This window comes from Myxocyprinus asiaticus, chromosome 49 (assembly GCF_019703515.2).
Source record: "Myxocyprinus asiaticus isolate MX2 ecotype Aquarium Trade chromosome 49, UBuf_Myxa_2, whole genome shotgun sequence".
NCBI classification, from domain to species: Eukaryota; Metazoa; Chordata; class Actinopteri; order Cypriniformes; family Catostomidae; genus Myxocyprinus; species Myxocyprinus asiaticus.
The window spans coordinates 6981281-7001409 of NC_059392.1; the positions used below are offsets into that span (position 1 = coordinate 6981281).

The following is a 20129-nucleotide window of genomic DNA, read 5'->3' on the forward strand; positions in this document are numbered from 1 at the left end:
TTTGTAGTCATTTTTGTATTACTATAGTATGTTAATTTGGATTCATATGTTGTTGTTTTTTCTGACTTTATGTGAACGAAAAGACGCAAATTCACCCGTTTTCTCATTGGAAATAGGTACATTTCAAAATATCACTGTCCTGGTCAACAAAGCAAAGTCTGTGGGGAATAATAGCCATTTTCTATACTTTTGAGGCATAAGCAATTAGGAAATAACACTTACTACCCTGGAACATAAATTGTGTTACATAGTGTATTTATTTGATCTGATTTTTTTATAAGCATGACATATATATATATATATATATAAATACACACTTGCAAGCGACATCTCCAGTCTCATCGTCAACAATACACGGGGTCCCTTGGCAACGAAGACAACGATCCGTCTCACATTTTTGCCCCTCGTAACGGGTTGTGCATACACACTCCACATGTCCGGAGCTGGACAGCGTGCATGCCTTGGAGTTTACACAGTAATGATGACAAATGTCTGAGATGGAGCAAAAGAGAGCAGTCAGAACCATCATTGTGAGCAATCTGAAGCACTTTGCGAATTTACTTATGTTGACTTCCTGTCATCTTATGGATTAATGTACTAACACTACAGGAAGTACTAATGGATTTCTTCACAGGAAACTAAACTTCTATCAGAAAAGACTCTGGATGATTGGAATTATTATGAATGTAGAGAAACGTATAATATTTGGCTTAAGCCCTATCCTACGGTTCAGTGCACAGACACTTGCTTAAACCATCAGATCCTGCTGGAGGCGGAGCTTACCCCCACCCAGGATGAGACGTAAACTGGTGGAGATGGAATGCGAACAATAGAGACGGGTGTATGGGCTTATAAAGCGGAGGCTGTATTGTGATTGGACGAGATGCCTGATTGAATGAAAGCATAAGGACCCAGAGTCTTCCTGCTGGAACTACCACTTACGCTTCCATTTCCTGTCAATACCAAAGAAAATATTCATGGCAGACATTTGTCTGACTTATATCGGTTTATCCAAGTCACAAAAATCTAAAAGTGTAACAACTGAATGCAGTTAATTTATTAGCTCTGTTCTAATACCTAGTGAGCTATCTTGCTGTCTACTGCCTACATAGGCAGTTGTCTTTTAAGGAAGCATCCTTATAAGTTACTGATTTCATACGCTCTATGTAGCAACAACACTGTATGCTACACAAATAGCGTAAAAGAAACTGAACCCTCAATACAGTTTGTTGTGTTGCTAAGCTAACGACGTGATTTTCTAATACATTAAAAAAAAATCAAATACACACACAAATATTGGGTAAAACAGACCATTTTAATTTGACTGATCTATTTTTCATTGATACTTTTCAGTATTTATTCCAATAGACTTTGACATTAGCATGCAGCTAAGCTAACAACCTGATATGCTTAATAGGCAAAAAAACAAAAAAACAAAAAACATAACATGCACACATCTTGGGTAAAATAGATAATTTTAATTAGAATAAACTATTTTTCATCTATACTTTCAGTTTTGATTCCTATAGGCATTGATGTTAGCATGTTGCTAAGCTAACAACATGATATGCTTAAAGGCATAAAAGTGCATAACACAAAAATATTGGGTAAAATGGTTCGTTTTAATTAGACTGAACTACCTTTCACTATACTTTTAACTATACTTGCATTGATTACTATAGGCTTTGGCCTATTTATTCCAATAGGTTTTGACATTAGCATGTTGCTAAGGTAACAACATGATTATCTAATAAGTAAAAAAAAAAAAAAAAAAAAATAAAATAAAATAAAAACATTACACAATTAGTGGGTAAAATAGTTCATTTTACTAAGACTGAACTATTTAATCGAAATTTTCAGTGTTAATTCCAATAAAACGATGATGTTAGCATGTTGAAAAGCTAATAACGTGATACGCTTAATATGCATAAAAATACATAACACAAAAATACTGGGCAAACTAGTTCATTTTAATTGGACTGAACTGTTTTTCATTGATATTTTTGTATTGATTCCTATAGACACTGGCCACGTCTACACTTATATGTTTTCATTTAAAAACTAATTAATTTCACTACATTTATGCCTCTCATCCACACTAGAACACATTTTGAAAACACTCTCCAAAACTGCACACTTTGGAAAAAGATCACAAAGGAAAGTTTGCAAACTTAAACAGATTAGTGTGGACGTGGCATTTGGGGTTAGCATATTGCTAAGGTAATAACACAATACACTAAAATGCATAGAAATACATACTAAAATGGGTAATAGTCATTTTTTAATAAGATTGAACTTTTTATTGATAAAAGTAGTATGGTAGTATGCTATTCTCAGCGTCGCCTACGTTTTGGAACTGACTTCATGTTAGGGGTGTGATTATGATCCTTATAAATCCTGCCTAGATAGGTAGCTCACAAGTTTTGGAAATAGAGCTATTCAAAGCTAACCCTTACATTTTTTTTTAACCTGAAGGCACAGTCACACATACATGTGCATGGCAAAATTTCATTGGCGAAATACAGTCATCTCAATGGGAATCAAATGCAATCGTGAATTTCGCGGGATGGACTTCTGGTGGTGAAGAATTTCCCCTCACGGATTTGGCATGGTGTTCAAGTGGTGAACTTTGCGGTGACCTTTCGCCACAATGACCAATAGGAAGTTGCTTGGTTTGGCAGTGGGCGGTGCTTCGTACACAGCTACAATGAATATACACAATGGACAAGGAGATCATTTTAGCGGTGAGTTTTCAACTTTACCCTGCCAGAGAATGAAGTGTAGCATTAAAAAGAAGCTGCTTGGCAGTTATTTGTTTGCTGATTTCACACACGTTCAGCATAAACCCATGTCATCTTCGCCCGCATAATTTCGCTGTGCAAAGCTATGTGTGACCGTACCTTAAGCCTTAGCCTGGTTTTAGCGTAAATTGTAACTCACGGTGCAGGCAGCGTTCACCAGTATACTCTGCCAAACAGTGGCACACGGGTTGGTTTCCCAGTGTCATGTCGCATGTCCCACCGTTCATGCAGTACCCATCGCAGACACGTTTCTCACAGAGAGGGCCAGTGAAACCCAGAGCACAGCGACATGTGGGTTTTCCTTCAGTAATAGAGACATACAAGAGATGGTTCAGAAAAGGGGATAGGAAGGGATAGTCACCAAATTATAGTTTGTTGAACAACTGCAATTTGACCAGAACGCTTTTGACCCCAAGTACATGATGCACTAAGACTGAACCCAAACTTTTCAAGTCATTAGCAGACATATAAAAAATGAAGAAAAAAATTATAATAAAGTTATAGCATCCTTCCTAATCTAAAGACAGCATAATTTGGAGCCTAATCTAATAAAATACAATCCACAAAGAGACTTTGCTTGCTTGGTCAACAGTACGGTGCTGGAATTTGATTATTTGAGTTACTGTGACGTAGGCATGCCATTCAAGCAGGGATTTGCAAGACGGTACATCTGTTGGGCATTGATTTTTTATGTGTTTATGTTTGGTACACGCTAAAAGCTGATGGATATTCAGGCCTTCTGTTGGTGGTCGTTCTGCCAGCTTCTGCAAACGACAGGTTTTGATGTGAGAAAGCCAACAGAAACAATTCCTGCTGGTTTCTCAGACTTTAACATGTTCAAGCTGATTTTCATCCAGCTTTTCTTTGTCCCTGCCAAAATATACTTTGGGTAAAAGAACAGTAATTATTTTCACAATTCCACTTGGTGACGCTAGTGGTGCTGAAATTACACACTTCATCTTTAATACATTTTAGTATTGTTTACTTTTGGATGATAATTTTGGTATTGTGTTGGGTCAAAACTTGATGTCTAATGTAAAATTTGCTTCAATGCATTTGAAAAGAAATTTTGATGTCAACGTGATCTGCTTCTCACTGTAGGAAAACAGGCTGTCAGGAGAAGGCACACAAGAATGTGTCAGGGGAATTTTAATATAATTTGTTAGCTGGAATAATTACAGGACTACCTAATTACCTGTCCAAAACCTTGATGTCCATGTGTACTCAGTCTTTCCCTGTAAATTAATGATCATCACTCTTTCAAAAGCTAATAATTCAGATCTGAGTCTAACAAATTGCCTCGACTTCAGCAAATATGGGAAAAATTGGGTTTGTAATATTTCATATAAAGATATTCTTGCTTGTTTTTTAGTCTCACTGTTCGCAGAACTAAAACTGACCTAAAGGAACCTGGGGCAACACAGATACCTGTATGTTTCCCCTGCATGTTTTCTCTGAACAGACACACTGTAGCCCAAAGAAAATGAAAAAGTGTGTGGCTGTGCCCTACTTTGAATTCTGTGAGCAGATGAGGGATGTCACAGAAGCTCGTACAAGACTTTCTAAATCTTTCTCTCTCAAACAAACACACTGATATCATGAATTTATAACAATCTGTTCCTCTGAGTCTATTCATCAATATGTCCACATGCAGTCTTTGGGGCTGTTCATACTGAACATGTTTTTGTGTCCATCTGCACTGTTTTTCCATAGTGTTTCTAAAACAGAAAAAAACGCGTACAGTCTGAACAGCCCCTGATATAGTCCATTTCAGATTTGTATTTATTTATTTTTTCTTTTTTTTCTTTAAATTATCTTGCCACTTTTTCATTGAAAGAGAGTAAAAAAAAAAAAGAGACAAGAACTTATTTGGAAGACAGCGGAAATGGATCGGGATATGATACAGGCAGGATTCAAACCTTCATCGCTCACATGAGCACCAGGGCTCAACTTCAACTTGATCAGGACTGTTTGACTGACAACATGCGAGATAACCAAGAAGAAAACAACTAATGTTACTAAATATTTGCATTGTCTTTATACATTTTTGAGTCTGTGTACCTTAGTTAAGACACCACAATAACAACTAAACAAACAAATAAGCATTTTTTCATTCACTTTGCATAAGTGAGGTTGGAGGGAAATAGCGCCTACCCAATGGAGATCCCGTGCAAGTGCCTCCATTGTGGCAGTAGTCCTTACAGTGGCTGATCTCACAGCGTTCTCCAGAGTAGTTAGGCCAGCAAAAACAACGCGATTCACCTCGTTCATTGGTCACACAGCGACCTCCGTTCTCACAAGCCGGACGACAGAGCTCTCCTAAAACACATATGCCCACGTTTAGTTGGCTTAACTTAATCGGGACATACCATTGACGTTCATTGTTCTTAAATTTAGCTACTTATAATTAGTATACAGTAATCTAAACCTTTCGACATTTTACATGTAAAATAAGACATTATTTATTAAGTTAATGAAGAGGTTTTGCTTGTGGAATATTTGTAGACTATGTGCACAATGGCATCGTTATGTGTGTATGTTCCAATAAATTTACGTTGGGTAAAAATACAGATTTCCCGATAATCGTGATTTTCATTTGAACGATCCCAATATCGATTCTTAAAATCCCAAAATTGTTTTTTTGCTTTTACTTTAAAGTTTACTTCAGGTTTGGTTGTGTTGAATATTATATCTGTTGAATAAATAGCAATCGAATTAAATAGTTTGTTAATTTTTAGAGGTGCTTGCTTTTGCAAGGTGTCACTATTGCTGTTGCTCTGACCTTCGTTTAGGGATTTTCCAAAATCCCTAAACCAATTCTTCTTCTTCTGTACAAATTTTGGCATCTAACTTGTCCCGGACTGCTTGTCGTACACCAATGAATAAGGTGTCAATTCATCCAACTTATTAAGCAGAGTTTGGCTATGACTTATATTCATGATGTTAGCCAGAGGGGACCTGGCCCCCACAGTGAGCCTGGTTTCTCCCAAGGTTATTTTTCTCCATTAACCAACATCTTATGGAGCTCACTGGGGTTCTACATACAATTATTATTTAATTATTTATTTTTATACACAATTTACAATCGTATTTTATCAAACTACACAATGACGAATCTAAGACTTAATAGATATTACAGTTTCATTTTCTGTTAATGCATGATTTTCTGTAAAGCTGCTTAGAAATGATGTGTGTTGTGAAAAGCGCTATACAAATAAAAATGACTTGACTTTTGTAAGCAATCGGGTGTACAGTGTTCACCTGGTGGGCCAAAAATCAGGCAAAATATCCCAAAGACTAAACAGGGATCAGTATATATTCATCGTGTCTCTGGATCAGAATTTCATAGAGCCATGGGGATGGGCTCCTTTGACTCTGGCTAGCAAGCAGCCTTTAAGTATTACTGTGGCAACTGCCTAGCCATGCCCTACCAATCATCCAGATGACCCTAGACACCAAACCCCATAGACTTACAGTACATTGAAAATGGATCAGAGGGGTGTCTTTGCATAAAAATATCATGGATACTTCAGGATTGGCTCTTTTGCCCTGGGCTACCAAGCAGACTTTAAGTATCACCCTAGCAACAATCTAGCCATTCCCTAATAACAATCCAGAGCACTCTAGCAACCAAACCCCATAGACTTACATTGAAAATGGATCTGATGGATATCTTGGCATCAGAATGTCATAGAGACTTCGTGGTTTGCTCTTTTGACTCAGGCTAGAAATCATACTTTAAGTATCACCCTGGCAACTACCTCTCCATGCCCTAGCAACCATCCAGAGAACCCTAGCAACCAAACCCCATAGATTTACATTGAAAAAAGATCAGAGGTATATATTCGATCAGAACGTCATGGAGACCCCATGTCTTTGGGAATTTTTTCACCTCTTTTAATGTTCATCAAATATATTTAGAATACCAGCACAAGCCAAGTTTAGTAGAAACAGTGAGACAGGTTACACATCAAAGTTTAATGCTTAGATTTCAGGGTTTGTTTAAATCCATATGACTAAGGTCTTTAATCAATGCTAACAACACAAGCCCAGTCTTTCCTAGCACACTGGCTTCAGGTGTATTGTGTGTGTGGGCAAAGAGCCCAGAATAGTAAACACTTCAGTCAAAATCAATCAAGTGAAACATTCGAGTTTGACACAGCGAGCACTCTGGGCCTCTCAGGGTCGTGCAAGCACTCTGTTAGTGTTGTAAGAGCATCCTGCCAAGCATGTTTTGATGGAAGTACCTGAGATGTTGGTGTCCATGCAGGACCGGTTGACCAGAGTCTTTCCCTCAGGACACACACAACTAGCTCCATTGGGGTTTAGTAGACAAAGAAAGGGGCAGTTCATGTTTGCACATGGGTTGGAGACTAAGAGAGAGAGAGAGAGAGAGAGAGAGAGAGAGAGAGAGAGAGAGAGAGAGAGAGAGAGAGAGAGAGAGAGAGAGAGAGAGAGAGAGAGGGGACAGCATTTTGAATTACATCAGTATGTGGATGCTAGCCAATCATAAAAGAGGTAATTTACATATAGAATTTTTAAAGGTACAGTAGCAAAAAAATAAAGATAAGCGCAGATAAGATAAAATAAACTATACAATGGTTTAAAAAGTGTAATAAAATGGTTTAAATAAATAAAATGCAATAAAAACCTTATACTACAGTACTTTTGAAATATTTCTCTGGCATGGTACAATGTGTAGGCAACATACATATTTGGCCTGGCGAACTGCCCTTAGAAAAGCATTGTTTTGTTATTTGTCACACATCAAACGAGATGTCAGTGAGTTAACTTAATTTTAAAACAGTTATGTTATGAAGAATTGCTTAAAGGTGTTTGTTGCCTAGAAGCAACATTGTGCCTATGGATGTGCATGTAGTGGATATGAAAGCAATGGATGCAGCCACTATAGAGGATATGTAGTTAACATATGTTTTTTATGTACGTTGTTTTTTTGTTTTTGTTTTTTTTTTGCATTTTCCATCATTTACTTCACATGTAAGTAAAATATAAAATGTAAAATGACATTTAAGTCATGTAGCATTTTGATTTTAGTATGCTAACATCAGTAAATTTTTTAATTATAATTTTTTTTATCCTTTGTTGTACAGTGTTGCCTCTAGGCAACATACCTAAAACGAACCACCCAAAATGTCCCAAAATGTCAGAGAAAAGGTGAAAAATTATCATATTAAATAAAATTATCATTATTTTTGTTGCAAGGAACCTTGACTAACATTTTAAATTAATTTAAGGGAAAAAAATAATGCTACAAAACTGTAGGATATGACACCTTTCACAACCTCAGCTTTATCTAAGTCACTTTAAAGATGAAATTCTCCTCATATATAGCAAACTTTCTTTTTAAAACCTTTTGGTCGGTGGTGTAGTCTGTGTCTGAGATGTATTATTTGTTTGTTTGGGATTTTGCTTTTTTTAGCTGTTGCAGGTTGTATTGGAGGCCATCTTCAATAAAGCTTTCCGCTGTAAAAGCACATTAGGGTGCGATGACACTTCCCATTATACCAGCACCAGGACAAACAACAGAGGCAAAGATCCATCCCTCCTTCTTTATTACAGAGAGAGAGAGATCAGCAGAGGATAAGAGACAGAGAGTAAAGTGAAAATTTAATGGAAGAGAGAGGAAAGACAACACATGTAAAGAGACTAAAAGATAAATGGGTGAAGGGTCACAAAATTGGAGAAAGGGACAGAGTAAGAGCAAAATACATTTGACGGACTTCAGCAAGCATTTTCAGGACAGTTAAAGTGAATATTAAGTCAGGAATAATGTTGCTGGGACTGTTTTTCTTAATTGACTGGGATTTGATTATGCACAATAAATCCAAGGGCATTTATAAAGAAAGTAAATGGTGTAAATTTTGATTACATTTCGTCTTTAAAAACTACTAAGTATTGTGTTTTGCATCTAAAAACACCATGGCGCTCCTGTGTGAGATGCTGAAATCAAAGCAAAAAGCAACGAAATAGGACTTCGGTCTAGCCCATGTTTACATATAAAAACAATTAAAACAGTGCATACGGGTGCAAATATGCATTCAGTGTGAATGGCCCCTTAAAACTGTCCACTAGTTAATGTCCACAAGATACAAATTCACCATGGTTTTAAGGCCAAAGTATACTTCGGTTGTCCACATGGCGCTACGTCTCACGCACAGTCCGCATACTTAATTTCGTTACACGCATGGTCCGCGCAGAACCCAATATTTCTAGACACGTGGAGAGTCTGCATTTGTGCACGTGGTCTGCACATGTGACTGCTGTTGACTGTACTTAAAAGTATATTAAAAAAAGTCGTAGTGCGAACATGTTGAATGCGTCCGTACGGGGTCGTGGACAAAAGCATGTACTTTGAAAAGCTGAGCGCTCGACTGTGCATGAGACGGAATGGCACATGGAAAAATTATACTGTATAAATGGTTGAGCCAAAACATTATGACCAACCGAGACATGGACTCTACAAGACCCCTGAAGGTGTACATGGGAATCTGGCACCAAGACAGCAGTGGATCCTTCAGGTCCTGTAAGTTGTGAGGTGGAGCCGCCGTGGATCTGACTTGTTGGTCCAGCACATCCCACAGGTGCTCGATTGGATTGAGATCTGGGGAATTTGGAGGCCAGGGCAACACCTTGAACTCTTCATCATGTTCCTCAACCATTCCTGAACAATGTGTGCAGTGTGGCAGGGCACATTATCCTGTTGAAAGAGGCCACTGCCATCATGGAATACCATTGCCATGAAGGGGTGAACCTGGTCTGCAACAATGTTTAGGTAGGTGGCACATGTCAAACTGACATCCACATGAATGGCCGGACCCAGGGTTTCCCCGCAACATCACACTCCCTCCACCGGCTTGTCAACTTCCCATAGTGCATCCTGGTAACATCACTTCCCCAGGTAAACGGTGCACATGTACACGGCTGTCCATGTAAGTTAAAAGAAAACGTGACTCATCGGACCAGGCGACCTTCTTCCACTGCTCCAAGGTCCAGTTCTGATGCTCGCATGCCCATTGTAGAAGCTTTCGACAGTGGACAGGGGTCATCATAGGCACTCTGACTGGTCTGCGGCTACACTGCCCCATACGCAGCAGGGTGCCATGCACTGTGCGTTGTGACACATTCCTCCTGTAACCATCAATACAATTTTCTGTGACTTGTGCCACAGTAGACCTTCTGTCAGTTCGGACCAGATGGGATAGCCTTCGTTGTCCTTGCACATCGATGAGCCTTGGGTGCCCAAAACTCCGGTTTGTGGTTTGTCCCTCCTCGGACCACTGTCAGTAGGTACTCACCACTGCTGACTGGAGACCCACAAGCATCCCTTACTGTTTTAGAGATGCTCTGACCCACTCGTCTGGCCATAAAAATTTGGCCCTTGTCAAAGTCGCTCAGGTCTTTATTCCTGATCATTTCTCCTGCATTCAACACGTTGACTACGAGAACTGATTGTTTGCTTACCATCTAATCTACCCAGACCTTGACATGTGGCCTTGTTAGGAGATGATTAACATTATCGCTTCACCTGTGGAGTGGTCATGATGTTTTGGCTCATCAGTGTATACCCTAGACTTAAGACACCAAATTCAATCCTGGAAAAGTTGTGTGTGATCATACGTCGATGCTTGCTGAATCGTGAGTAGTCACGTTTAAGATGAGGAAGGAAGGTAAAAACTCACTCTCCTGCTGTTTGTACCGATGGAAGACCAGGATGCTGGACGCTCTCTCCACACCCAGACTGAGCCTCTCGGCGGGCAACTTTCCGTATTTGTGAACCCTGAAGATCTCGTGCCTCATGCCGACACCGTAGATGTAGTCCTCAAACAGGTCAATTCGGAATGGCTGAGAAATTCCTGGAATGAAATCCAAATAGATTGTGACAATAAATACTCAAGGCTGAAACTGTGAAGAGGGATCCAGATTCAAAAGTGCAAATCAAAGGAGGAATGTAATTAATAAAATGCCATAAAGCAAAAAAAAAAAAAAAGCATTCTCTGTCTAACTCAGCATAAAGAATATTTAAGCTTCTAAAGCCCAAAACCAAGTGAAAAACCAAAAAAGGCAGAACTTTTGCATAAGAGATGCAGAATGAAAACTACTTGACAAGTAACAATTGCATTACATTGATTAAGCTGATAAACTCCTTAAAAAAGGAACAAACAGAGTCTTGCATTCTTATGCCTTCAGTACACTTATGTCACATGTAATACTTTTATGATACTTTTATCATAAAAGTGAAAAAGTGGGCTTAAACCCCAAGAGACCCAGCGTAGCTGAACTGAATAGGTCACGGCAAATAAACAATACTATTTTTTATAAAAAAATATTTTAAAAATACACATAACAGTAGCTGACACTCTGAGCTGCATCACAACAACATTTTGGTTGGAAAAAAAATTGCATATTGAATGCCACAACTTGCTAAACTTAAACAATAGTCACCTCAAAGCAAAATGCTCTTAAAAAACAAGATTTTTATAATCAATGGCTTTCTAAAAAAACACGATAAAGGAGGAAAATATAAAATATATCATCAGTATCTACGCTTGGGCCCAGTGTTGGGTAAGTTACTTAAAAAAGCAATCCACTACAAATTACTAACTACTTCTATAAAAATATTAATCAGATTACTTTACTGATTATTTTATTGGAAAAGTAATTAAATTACTAATTACTTTACTTTTAAGTTACTTGCTAAAACACTTGTCACAAACTTGTTTTTTTCCCTCTCAACATATTCAGAGTAATGTCTATTTTCTCCTTGTTCATTGTCGTACAATCTTTAGCTGTCATTATATTTTTTATAGTAATTAGTAATAAGTAATTACTTTCATTGGAAGTCATTAACTGTAATCTGAATACAATAATTTAAAATACAATCTAATGCATTACACTACTTTTGTACCTAAAAGTAATTAGATTACAATAATTACTTTGTAATCTAATTACACCCAACACTGCTTGGGTCTCTGAGGGTTAAAGTGAGTCACTATCAACTGCCATTGTAATGAAAAGATGGACCGGGATATTCTTTAAAAAATGTTTCCTAAAGTCATATAGGTTTGGAACAACATGAGGGTGAGTAAATGATGGCAGAATTTTTATTTTTTGTTTGAACTGTTCTTGTAAAATGTACAGTCTTTCTCTTCTGGGAAAACCGACAAAAAATATTGATGACATCCTGTACTACACAGATTTTTGTCCAATCAATTGCTCACTTGTATGAGAATGTCCCTCCCCCTAATACCATCTGCAACCAATTGGCAAGTAGCAACTCATGGTTCATGTTGTGACATAACTAAAGCCTATTGGCTATTTAAAAACAGGGGAAAGCACTTCCATATAGTATGTCCCGCCCAAATTTCCAGTTTCAACAGAGATAAGAAAAATGGGCTTATCAAGTGATTTCATGGAATCTTTATTAAGAAGGAATCTGAAAGGAAATGTGGTTAGGTGTAATTTTTGTCTCACAGAGAAAGAATATCTTCAGTCTAGCCTCTGCAGCTCTTCAAATCGTGGAACCCAGTGTTGGCCTGAGCTCTTGATGTTTGGAACACACTGGACGTGTACAAAAATGTGCTTGGAATAATCCTGACAAAGTCTTGTTATGGTTTACTGGTTTGAGGAGCTGGAGACAGATTCTGAACATCACATAAACAAATCCAAAATTACCGTTTTGAATGCTGGCAGCCACCAGTGAATCAGAGCCATCGAAACGCACACTGCCGATCTGGGACAATTCGGAATCTGCCCAGTACAGCCGCTGGTTGTAATAGTCAATTGCAAGTCCTGCAAGAAAAAAAAAGTGGAATTTTCAGCTTTAAATTGAAATATTCTTATTATGGACAAAATATTCAACTGGAATGAACTTGGGACTTCTTTGTGAGATGTTTCTGGTGCTTTGCATTTTAAGTTAAAGTGAGATACATTTTGGAAATCCTCCTATTTCTAGCATTACAGGTGCATCTCAATAAATTAGAATGTCGTGGAAAAGTTCATTTATTTCAGTAATTCAACTCAAATTGTGAAACTCGTGTATTAAATAATTCAATGCACACAGACTGAAGTAGTTTAAGTCTTTGGTCTTTTAATTATGATGATTTTGGCTCACATTTAACAAAAACCCACCAATTCACTATCTCAAAAAATTAGAATACATCATAAGACCAATAAAAAAAAAAAATTAGTGAATTGTTGGCCTTCTGGAAAGTATGTTCATTTACTGTATATGTACTCAATACTTGGTAGGGGCTCCTTTTGCTTTAATTACTGCCTCAATTCGGCGTGGCATGGAGGTGATCAGTTTGTGGCACTGCTGAGGTGGTATGGAAGCCCAGGTTTCTTTGACAGTGGCCTTCAGCTCATCTGCATTTTTTGGTCTCTTGTTTCTCATTTTCCTCTTGACAATACCCCATAGATTCTCTATGGGGTTCAGGTCTAGTGAGTTTGCTGGCCAGTCAAGCACACCAACACCATGGTCATTTAACCAACTTTTGGTGCTTTTGGCAGTGTGGGCAGGTGCCAAATCCTGCTGGAAAATGAAATCAGCATCTTTAAAAAGCTGGTCAGCAGAAGGAAGCATGAAGTGCTTCAAAATTTCTTGGTAAACGAGTGCAGTGACTTTGGTTTTCAAAAAACACAATGGACCAACACCAGCAGATGACATTGCACCCCAAATCATCACAGACTGTGGAAACTTAACACTGGACTTCAAGCAACTTGGGCTATGAGCTTCTCCACCCTTCCTCCAGACTCTAGGACCTTGGTTTCCAAATGAAATACAAAACTTGCTCTCATCTGAAAAGAGGACTTTGGAACACTGGGCAACAGTCCAGTTCTTCTTCTCCTTAGCCCAGGTAAGTCACCTCTGACATTGTCTGTGGTTCAGGAGTGGCTTAACAAGAGGAATACGACAACTGTAGCCAAATTCCTTGACACATCTGTGTGTGGTGGCTCTTGATGCCTTGACCCCAGCCTCAGTCCATTCCTTGTGAAGTTCACCCAAATTCTTGAATCGATTTTGCTTGACAATCCTCATAAGGCTGCGGTTCTCTCGGTTGGTTGTGCATCTTTTTCTTCCACACTTTTTCCTTCCACTCAACTTTCTGTTAACATGCTTGGATACAGCACTCTGTGGACAGCCAGCTTCTTTGGCAATGAATGTTTGTGGCTTACCCTCCTTGTGAAGGGTGTCAATGATTGTCTTCTGGACAACTGTCAGATCAGCAGTCTTCCCCATGATTGTGTAGCCTAGTGAACCAAACTGAGAGACCATTTTGAAGGCTCAGGAAACCTTTGCAGGTGTTTTGAGTTGATTAGCTGATTGGCATGTCACCATATTCTAATTTTTTGAGATAGTGAATTGGTGGGTTTTTGTTAAATGTGAGCCAAAATCATCACAATTAAAAGAACCAAAGACTTAAACTACTTCAGTCTGTGTGCACTGAATTTATTTAATACACGAGTTTCACAATTTGAGTTGAATTACTGAAATAAATGAACTTTTCCACGACATTCTAATTTATTGAGATGCACCTGTACATATGGCACACACTCCTTGTGATAATTTCTCTGTCACACAATTTAAACTAGAGACTGTTTAGAAAACAGTGTAAAGCTGATTGGTGTGTAAGAAACTCACCTGTCGGCCTCCGTAAATTACGCTCCAGTAGGATACGACGCAGCGATCCGTCCATGGCGGCCTCCTCTATGTGAGAGTGGTCACCAGTTACGGTCCAGTACACCATCCTATAAAATAATAGAGAAAATTATATTATATCATGTTACATTATATCATGACCAAGATAGTAGCTAGTTTTACATAGTTTCTACATGGTCAAAATGTGTCATTTTTGGTCCATAAATGGATTGTATGGAACTTCAATGTCTAGAAAGGTGAGTGATGCCACTTACCCTCGTATGGGGTTAACAGTAATGGCGAAAGGTTCCCCGTCAATGTCTGTGATGAGCCGGGTACAGTTGGGACCCCCCAGCTGTCCCACATTGATGGAATATCGAAGTCGTCGCCAATGTGCCGTGTAGTAGCTGAACCAGTGCATTCGCGAATGATCTGTCCAGTACAGGTTCCCTGTTACCCAGTCTGCCGAGATATCCCTGGGTCTCCTAAAGTCTGGACACTGCAAATGTAGAATGTTGTTTCAAAACACCCCTAGAAAGAACTTTTACCATGGTAGTTTTTGGCGAATTGCTATAGTCACTTAAGTTAATGTGACATTCTGTCTTTTTGTTTAATTTAATTTTTGATGACACCAAGTTACTGCAGTCTTAGAAACAGTAAAATACTGTAGTAACTGTTATTGTGGCGGAAAATATGGTCACTGTTGCAAATTTTTGTAAGGCATACAAGCAAAAGAAAAAATCTAATTAAATAAGTTAAGGGTTTTTATGCAACAGAAGCAGAGAAAACTATCGCCAAAATGAGGGACTCTTCAAGAAATATTGACTCACAATGACTCCACTGTTTGATGTGATTGGACTCCTGTCCTGGAGATCTTTGTAAAAAATTCCCCCAGGGTTAAACTGCGTGGCCCATACAAACTTGTGATGGTGAAAAAGGGCGGCCATGCCGATAATGCGGGCATTTTCTGAAATACGGGCAAGCTGTGTGTGCCCATGAGTCTGGTTGTACGGATATACAAAACTCCGGATTTCAGTGTCATTGGCCACATAGAGGACCTGATCGTCTGGCCCTGAAACAAAACAAAACCAAAAACCAAAAATTATGACTACTGCTTTAATCTCATAATGCCATGACTTTATTCTCAAAATATTATGATTTTAGTTAAGTAATGCTACAACTTTAATCTTATATTGCTACGATTTTATTTTCATAATATAATTTGTATTTATTTTTTAATGCTATGACTTTATTCTCATCATATTACAATTTCAATTTCATGATGATACAACTTTATTCTCATAATATTACAGATTAAATTTTGTAATGCTACGACTTTTATTGTCATAATATTATCATTTAAATCTCATAGTGCTGCAACTTTATTTTCGTAACATTACATTTTCAGTCTTGTAATTCTATGACTCTATTCCCGAAATATTATGAATTTAATCTCATAATGCTACGACTTTATTCTAGCAATATTACGATTTTAAACTCATAATGCTATGCCTTTTATTCTCATAATATTATGATTTTAATCTCATAATGTTCCAACTTTATTCTTGTAACATTACGATTTTAATCAAGTAATTCTACAAATTTATTCTCGTAGTATTAAAATGTTTATCTCATAATGCTACACCTTTATTCTCATAATATTACAACTTTAATTTCATAATGCAATGCCTTTATTCTCTTAACATTACAATTTTAATTTCTTAATGCAACAACATTATTCTCATAACATTAAAATTTTAATTTCATAATGCAACGACTTTATTCTCTTAATATTACAATTGTAATTTTGCAATGCTACAACTTCATGGTCGTAATATTATAATTTAGATTTCATACTTCTGCAACTTGAATTTTTTTGTAACATTACAATTTTAATCTCGTAATTCTATGACATTATTTTCATAACATTACAACTTTAATCTCACAATGATATGACTTTACTCTCATCGTATTACAGCTTTATTCTTTTTGTGATACTTTATTCTCATAATTTTGATTTATACATTTTTATTTTGTCTTCAATTTCATAATGTTCTGACTTAATTCTTAAAATCATAGATTTTTTTTTATTTCAACGTGGCACTAAAACGCCATCATAAAACAGAAATGTAAGAACAATGTATTTGTTTTAGCATGTTTGTGCACAAATTTCATGCAATGTATCTAACAAATCAGAAGTTGAAATCTGAACTGTTTTGAATTAAACAACTAAAAATCATATTTATTTATAGACATATGGAACAGAACGCAAATTTGATAATCACAGTAAACAACAATTACAATTATTTAAAAAACAACAACAATAATTTCTATCACCTTTTGTGATACATTCCCCATCTATCTCCTTAAAGTTGCGGTCACAAGTGCACTTGAACGACCCCTTCGTGTTGGTGCAGTACTGCGAGCATGTCCCGAATTGCAGACACTCGTTCACCTCTGAGGAGTGAGAAACATATTCATCAACAACTCCCACACACTCACGAGTGACATTTTCACCACTGCTGCGGGGATGTCACTTTGTTTAGGCTGTTTGGCATTGCAGAAGATTTTTCTTTATCTGTGCTCTGCATCTGCTGATTTTGTTAATTTTTTATTTGGTTTACAGGGAGATGACCCTGAAGCGACCGTTAACATACCTCTAATGACTTCAGAGCTGGAGCTGAATACAAAGAGACTTTTGTTTGAAAGATAAGCAGCAGTAATGCAATATGGGCAAAATCTAAGTAAATACTAGTTAATTGAGCAAAACAGAATTTGATATTTTAAGATTTATTATTTCATAATAAATAGATTTTATCATCTTTGTTTTATATTCTTTGAACATTTTTTCTACCTTCACATTGCTTGCTCTTCCAGTTCCTCTGAAAGCCTTCTTTGCACTGACATATGGAAAGTGTTTTCGTATGGTTGCAAAATGAGTCATCGCCACACAAGTCCGCCCGTCCTTGGCATGCACCTTCTATAAAATCTGTGATCGAAGGCGGACACAAAAGATGATAAGCATATCTAAATGCACACACTAAAGATTCCTTCTCCACAGAATGAGAAATACTTAAACTTGTTTTATTAAGCACACAGCTGTGGACTTAAAGTGAAAGCATTTGCAGACATTGAAGTACAATATGGCATCGCTTGTACATGTTGAAGGAAATGAGGGATTATGTGAAGATTTAGAGGTACAAAGACGATGGACAGAGCTGAGATGGGTTTGCATTTTTGAAAGTGCACCAAGGTTATAATTGAAAACTAATGAAACTAAAAGACGAACAAAGTCGGGGAAAAAAAGATGAACACTAAACAAAGAAAAAAATATTTTCGTTAACTAAATTAAAACAACAGCAAATAATCTGGATGATCTGATTTGATTTATCTCCCAGCCTGCTTTAGGGGATAATTGGAATAGTCTGTGAAAAAGAGATGCCCAATTAATAATAATAATAATAATAATAATAATAATAATAATAATAATAATAATAATAATAATTACAACTTAAATTATTATTATAATTTTTTTTAAAATTTTTTTTTTTTTGATTTTCTCCCCTTTTTCTCCCCAATTTGGGGAATGCCCAATTCCCAATGCGCTCTAAGTCCTCATGGTGGCGTAGTGACTCGCCTCAATCCGGGTGGCGGAGGATGAATCTCAGTTGCCTCAGTGTCTGAGACCGTCAACCCGCACATCTTATCACATGGCTTGTTGAGCGCATTACCGCGGAGACATAGCGTGTGTGGAGGCTTCACGCCATCCACCATGGCATCCACGCACAACTCACCACGCACCCCACCGAGAGCGAACCACATTATAGCGACCACGAGGAGGTTACCCCATGTGACTCTACCCTCCCTAGCAACCGGGCCAAATTGGTTGCTTAGGAGACCTGGCTGGAGTCACTCAGCACGCCCTGGATTCGAACTCACGAATCCAGGTGTGGTAGTCAGTGTCTTTACTCACTGAGCTACCCAGGCCCCCACAACTTAAATTAATAAAAAAGTATAATTTATACTAAAAAAAAATAACATAAATAAAACTAGTAATTTTACTAAAATATAAATTAAATAAAAACTATTAATAAAATAATATATTTCACAGTGTTCTTGTTATACATATTACATGTAATGACTATAGTAATAACAGCAAATTATGTATAATTATAAACAACTAATCCTAAACCAAACCATAACCCCAATCCTAAACCTATAGTACAGGGGTCGGCAACCTATGGCATGCGTGCCAGCACTGGCACATGGAGGGGTAATCACTGGCACGCCAGCAACGGTGAGAGAGGAGTAGACTATTTTATTTATATGAAATTCCGCACCTGCATTCCAATCTACATCTTGATGTAATCCTTTGACCAGGAAAATAAAAAATGGCACTCCGTGTTAAAAAGGTTTCCGACCCCTGCTATAGTGAGTACATGTTGTTAATTAATATTACTCAGTACGTACGTGTGTAATTACACTGTAACAAGGACACTGCAAAATAAAGTGTAACCAATTAAAATCTTAAAACGAAATCATTTGAAATCAAAATCCATAATGAAATAAATATAAAAACTAGATAGAAATGTAAAAAAAACTACAATAACCCTGAACCCTGCCTTGAAATCAAGCCACGAACAGTTAGATTTTTGCCATTTCTGATAAACAAGAGTGTTGTTATAGGTGAACGGAATAATTTGTGGATAAAAAATACAATTAAAACTAGTCATTTTCTAAAGATATGATCGAAAAAACTAACTTCACTGAAATTGTTAATGTACATACATAGCAAAATAATTATGAAACTAGACAGAATACCTCTGAAGCACACACTTACATGCCTTGCAGTCGCGCTCATCTGATCCGCCGTCTTCACAATCATCGAAGTTATCGCACTGCAGTTCGGCTGGGATACAACGCTGGTTGGAACAGGAGAATTCGGTCTTTCCACATGGTCTTGTCCTCTTGACTACATCCACTATAAAAATGATAAAAAGTCAGATCGTTTGGAGAGGAAAAGAGAAAAGACAAGTAAAAAAAGAGAAAGAATAAACATTTCCAACTCACCGCAGTTTTCTTCGTCAGAATTGTCGCCACATTCATTCACTGCGTTGCAAATTTGTTCGGATCGCAAACACACTCGGTCATTTCTACAGCGGAAAGGTCTGTTCGGGGGACATGGCAACTTTCCTGGAGGACACACAGAAACCACAATTGGTTGAATTGTAATCTTTTCCTTTTAGTGGCCTTTACTGTGTCAAATGTAGGTGAAGTGAGTTTGTGTGACTGACCAGAGAAGCAATTTTTCAGACACAGACACACACACACACACACACATAAAACATTTTCAGTGAAAAATCAACATTTACTACAGTTTAGGTGTAGTGTCAGGTTTAATCGGAGTTCAGACTCGGTGAGCTTTGTTCAAACTGCAAGCCAATGTGCCCAATTCTAATTTTCTGCTCAAATCTGCTTGTTTTCTGTTTTTGTAAGGTTGTTCGAAAGACCTTTTTTTATAAATCAGACTGTGACATGGTCTGAACAAGTGATGCTTCTATACTGACCCAACCACATCTCCCTTTCCTAGTATGTTCATCATAATATCCAAAACTTTAATTATATTTTGTTATTATAAAAAATGTGTCGCTGTTTAAAGCAATGTTGTG

At 37.5% G+C, this 20129-nt stretch overlaps 1 protein-coding gene across 1 annotated transcript in view; it reads right to left on the bottom strand.

Annotated features, from left to right (window-relative positions):
- LOC127438065 (low-density lipoprotein receptor-related protein 1B-like) overlaps positions 1-20129 on the bottom strand; it is a 308837-nt gene that overhangs the window by 19660 nt on the left and 269048 nt on the right. Inside the window, exons 72-84 of the mRNA XM_051693349.1 lie at positions 19531-19653; positions 19301-19441; positions 17315-17449; positions 16798-16917; positions 15291-15532; positions 14736-14959; positions 14464-14570; positions 12495-12611; positions 10502-10675; positions 7049-7174; positions 4956-5120; positions 2941-3102; positions 318-492 (exon numbers count right to left, since the gene is read on the bottom strand). Coding sequence (XP_051549309.1) covers positions 318-492; positions 2941-3102; positions 4956-5120; positions 7049-7174; positions 10502-10675; positions 12495-12611; positions 14464-14570; positions 14736-14959; positions 15291-15532; positions 16798-16917; positions 17315-17449; positions 19301-19441; positions 19531-19653 — 2011 coding nt within the window. The remainder of the gene's footprint in view (positions 1-317; positions 493-2940; positions 3103-4955; positions 5121-7048; positions 7175-10501; positions 10676-12494; positions 12612-14463; positions 14571-14735; positions 14960-15290; positions 15533-16797; positions 16918-17314; positions 17450-19300; positions 19442-19530; positions 19654-20129) is intronic.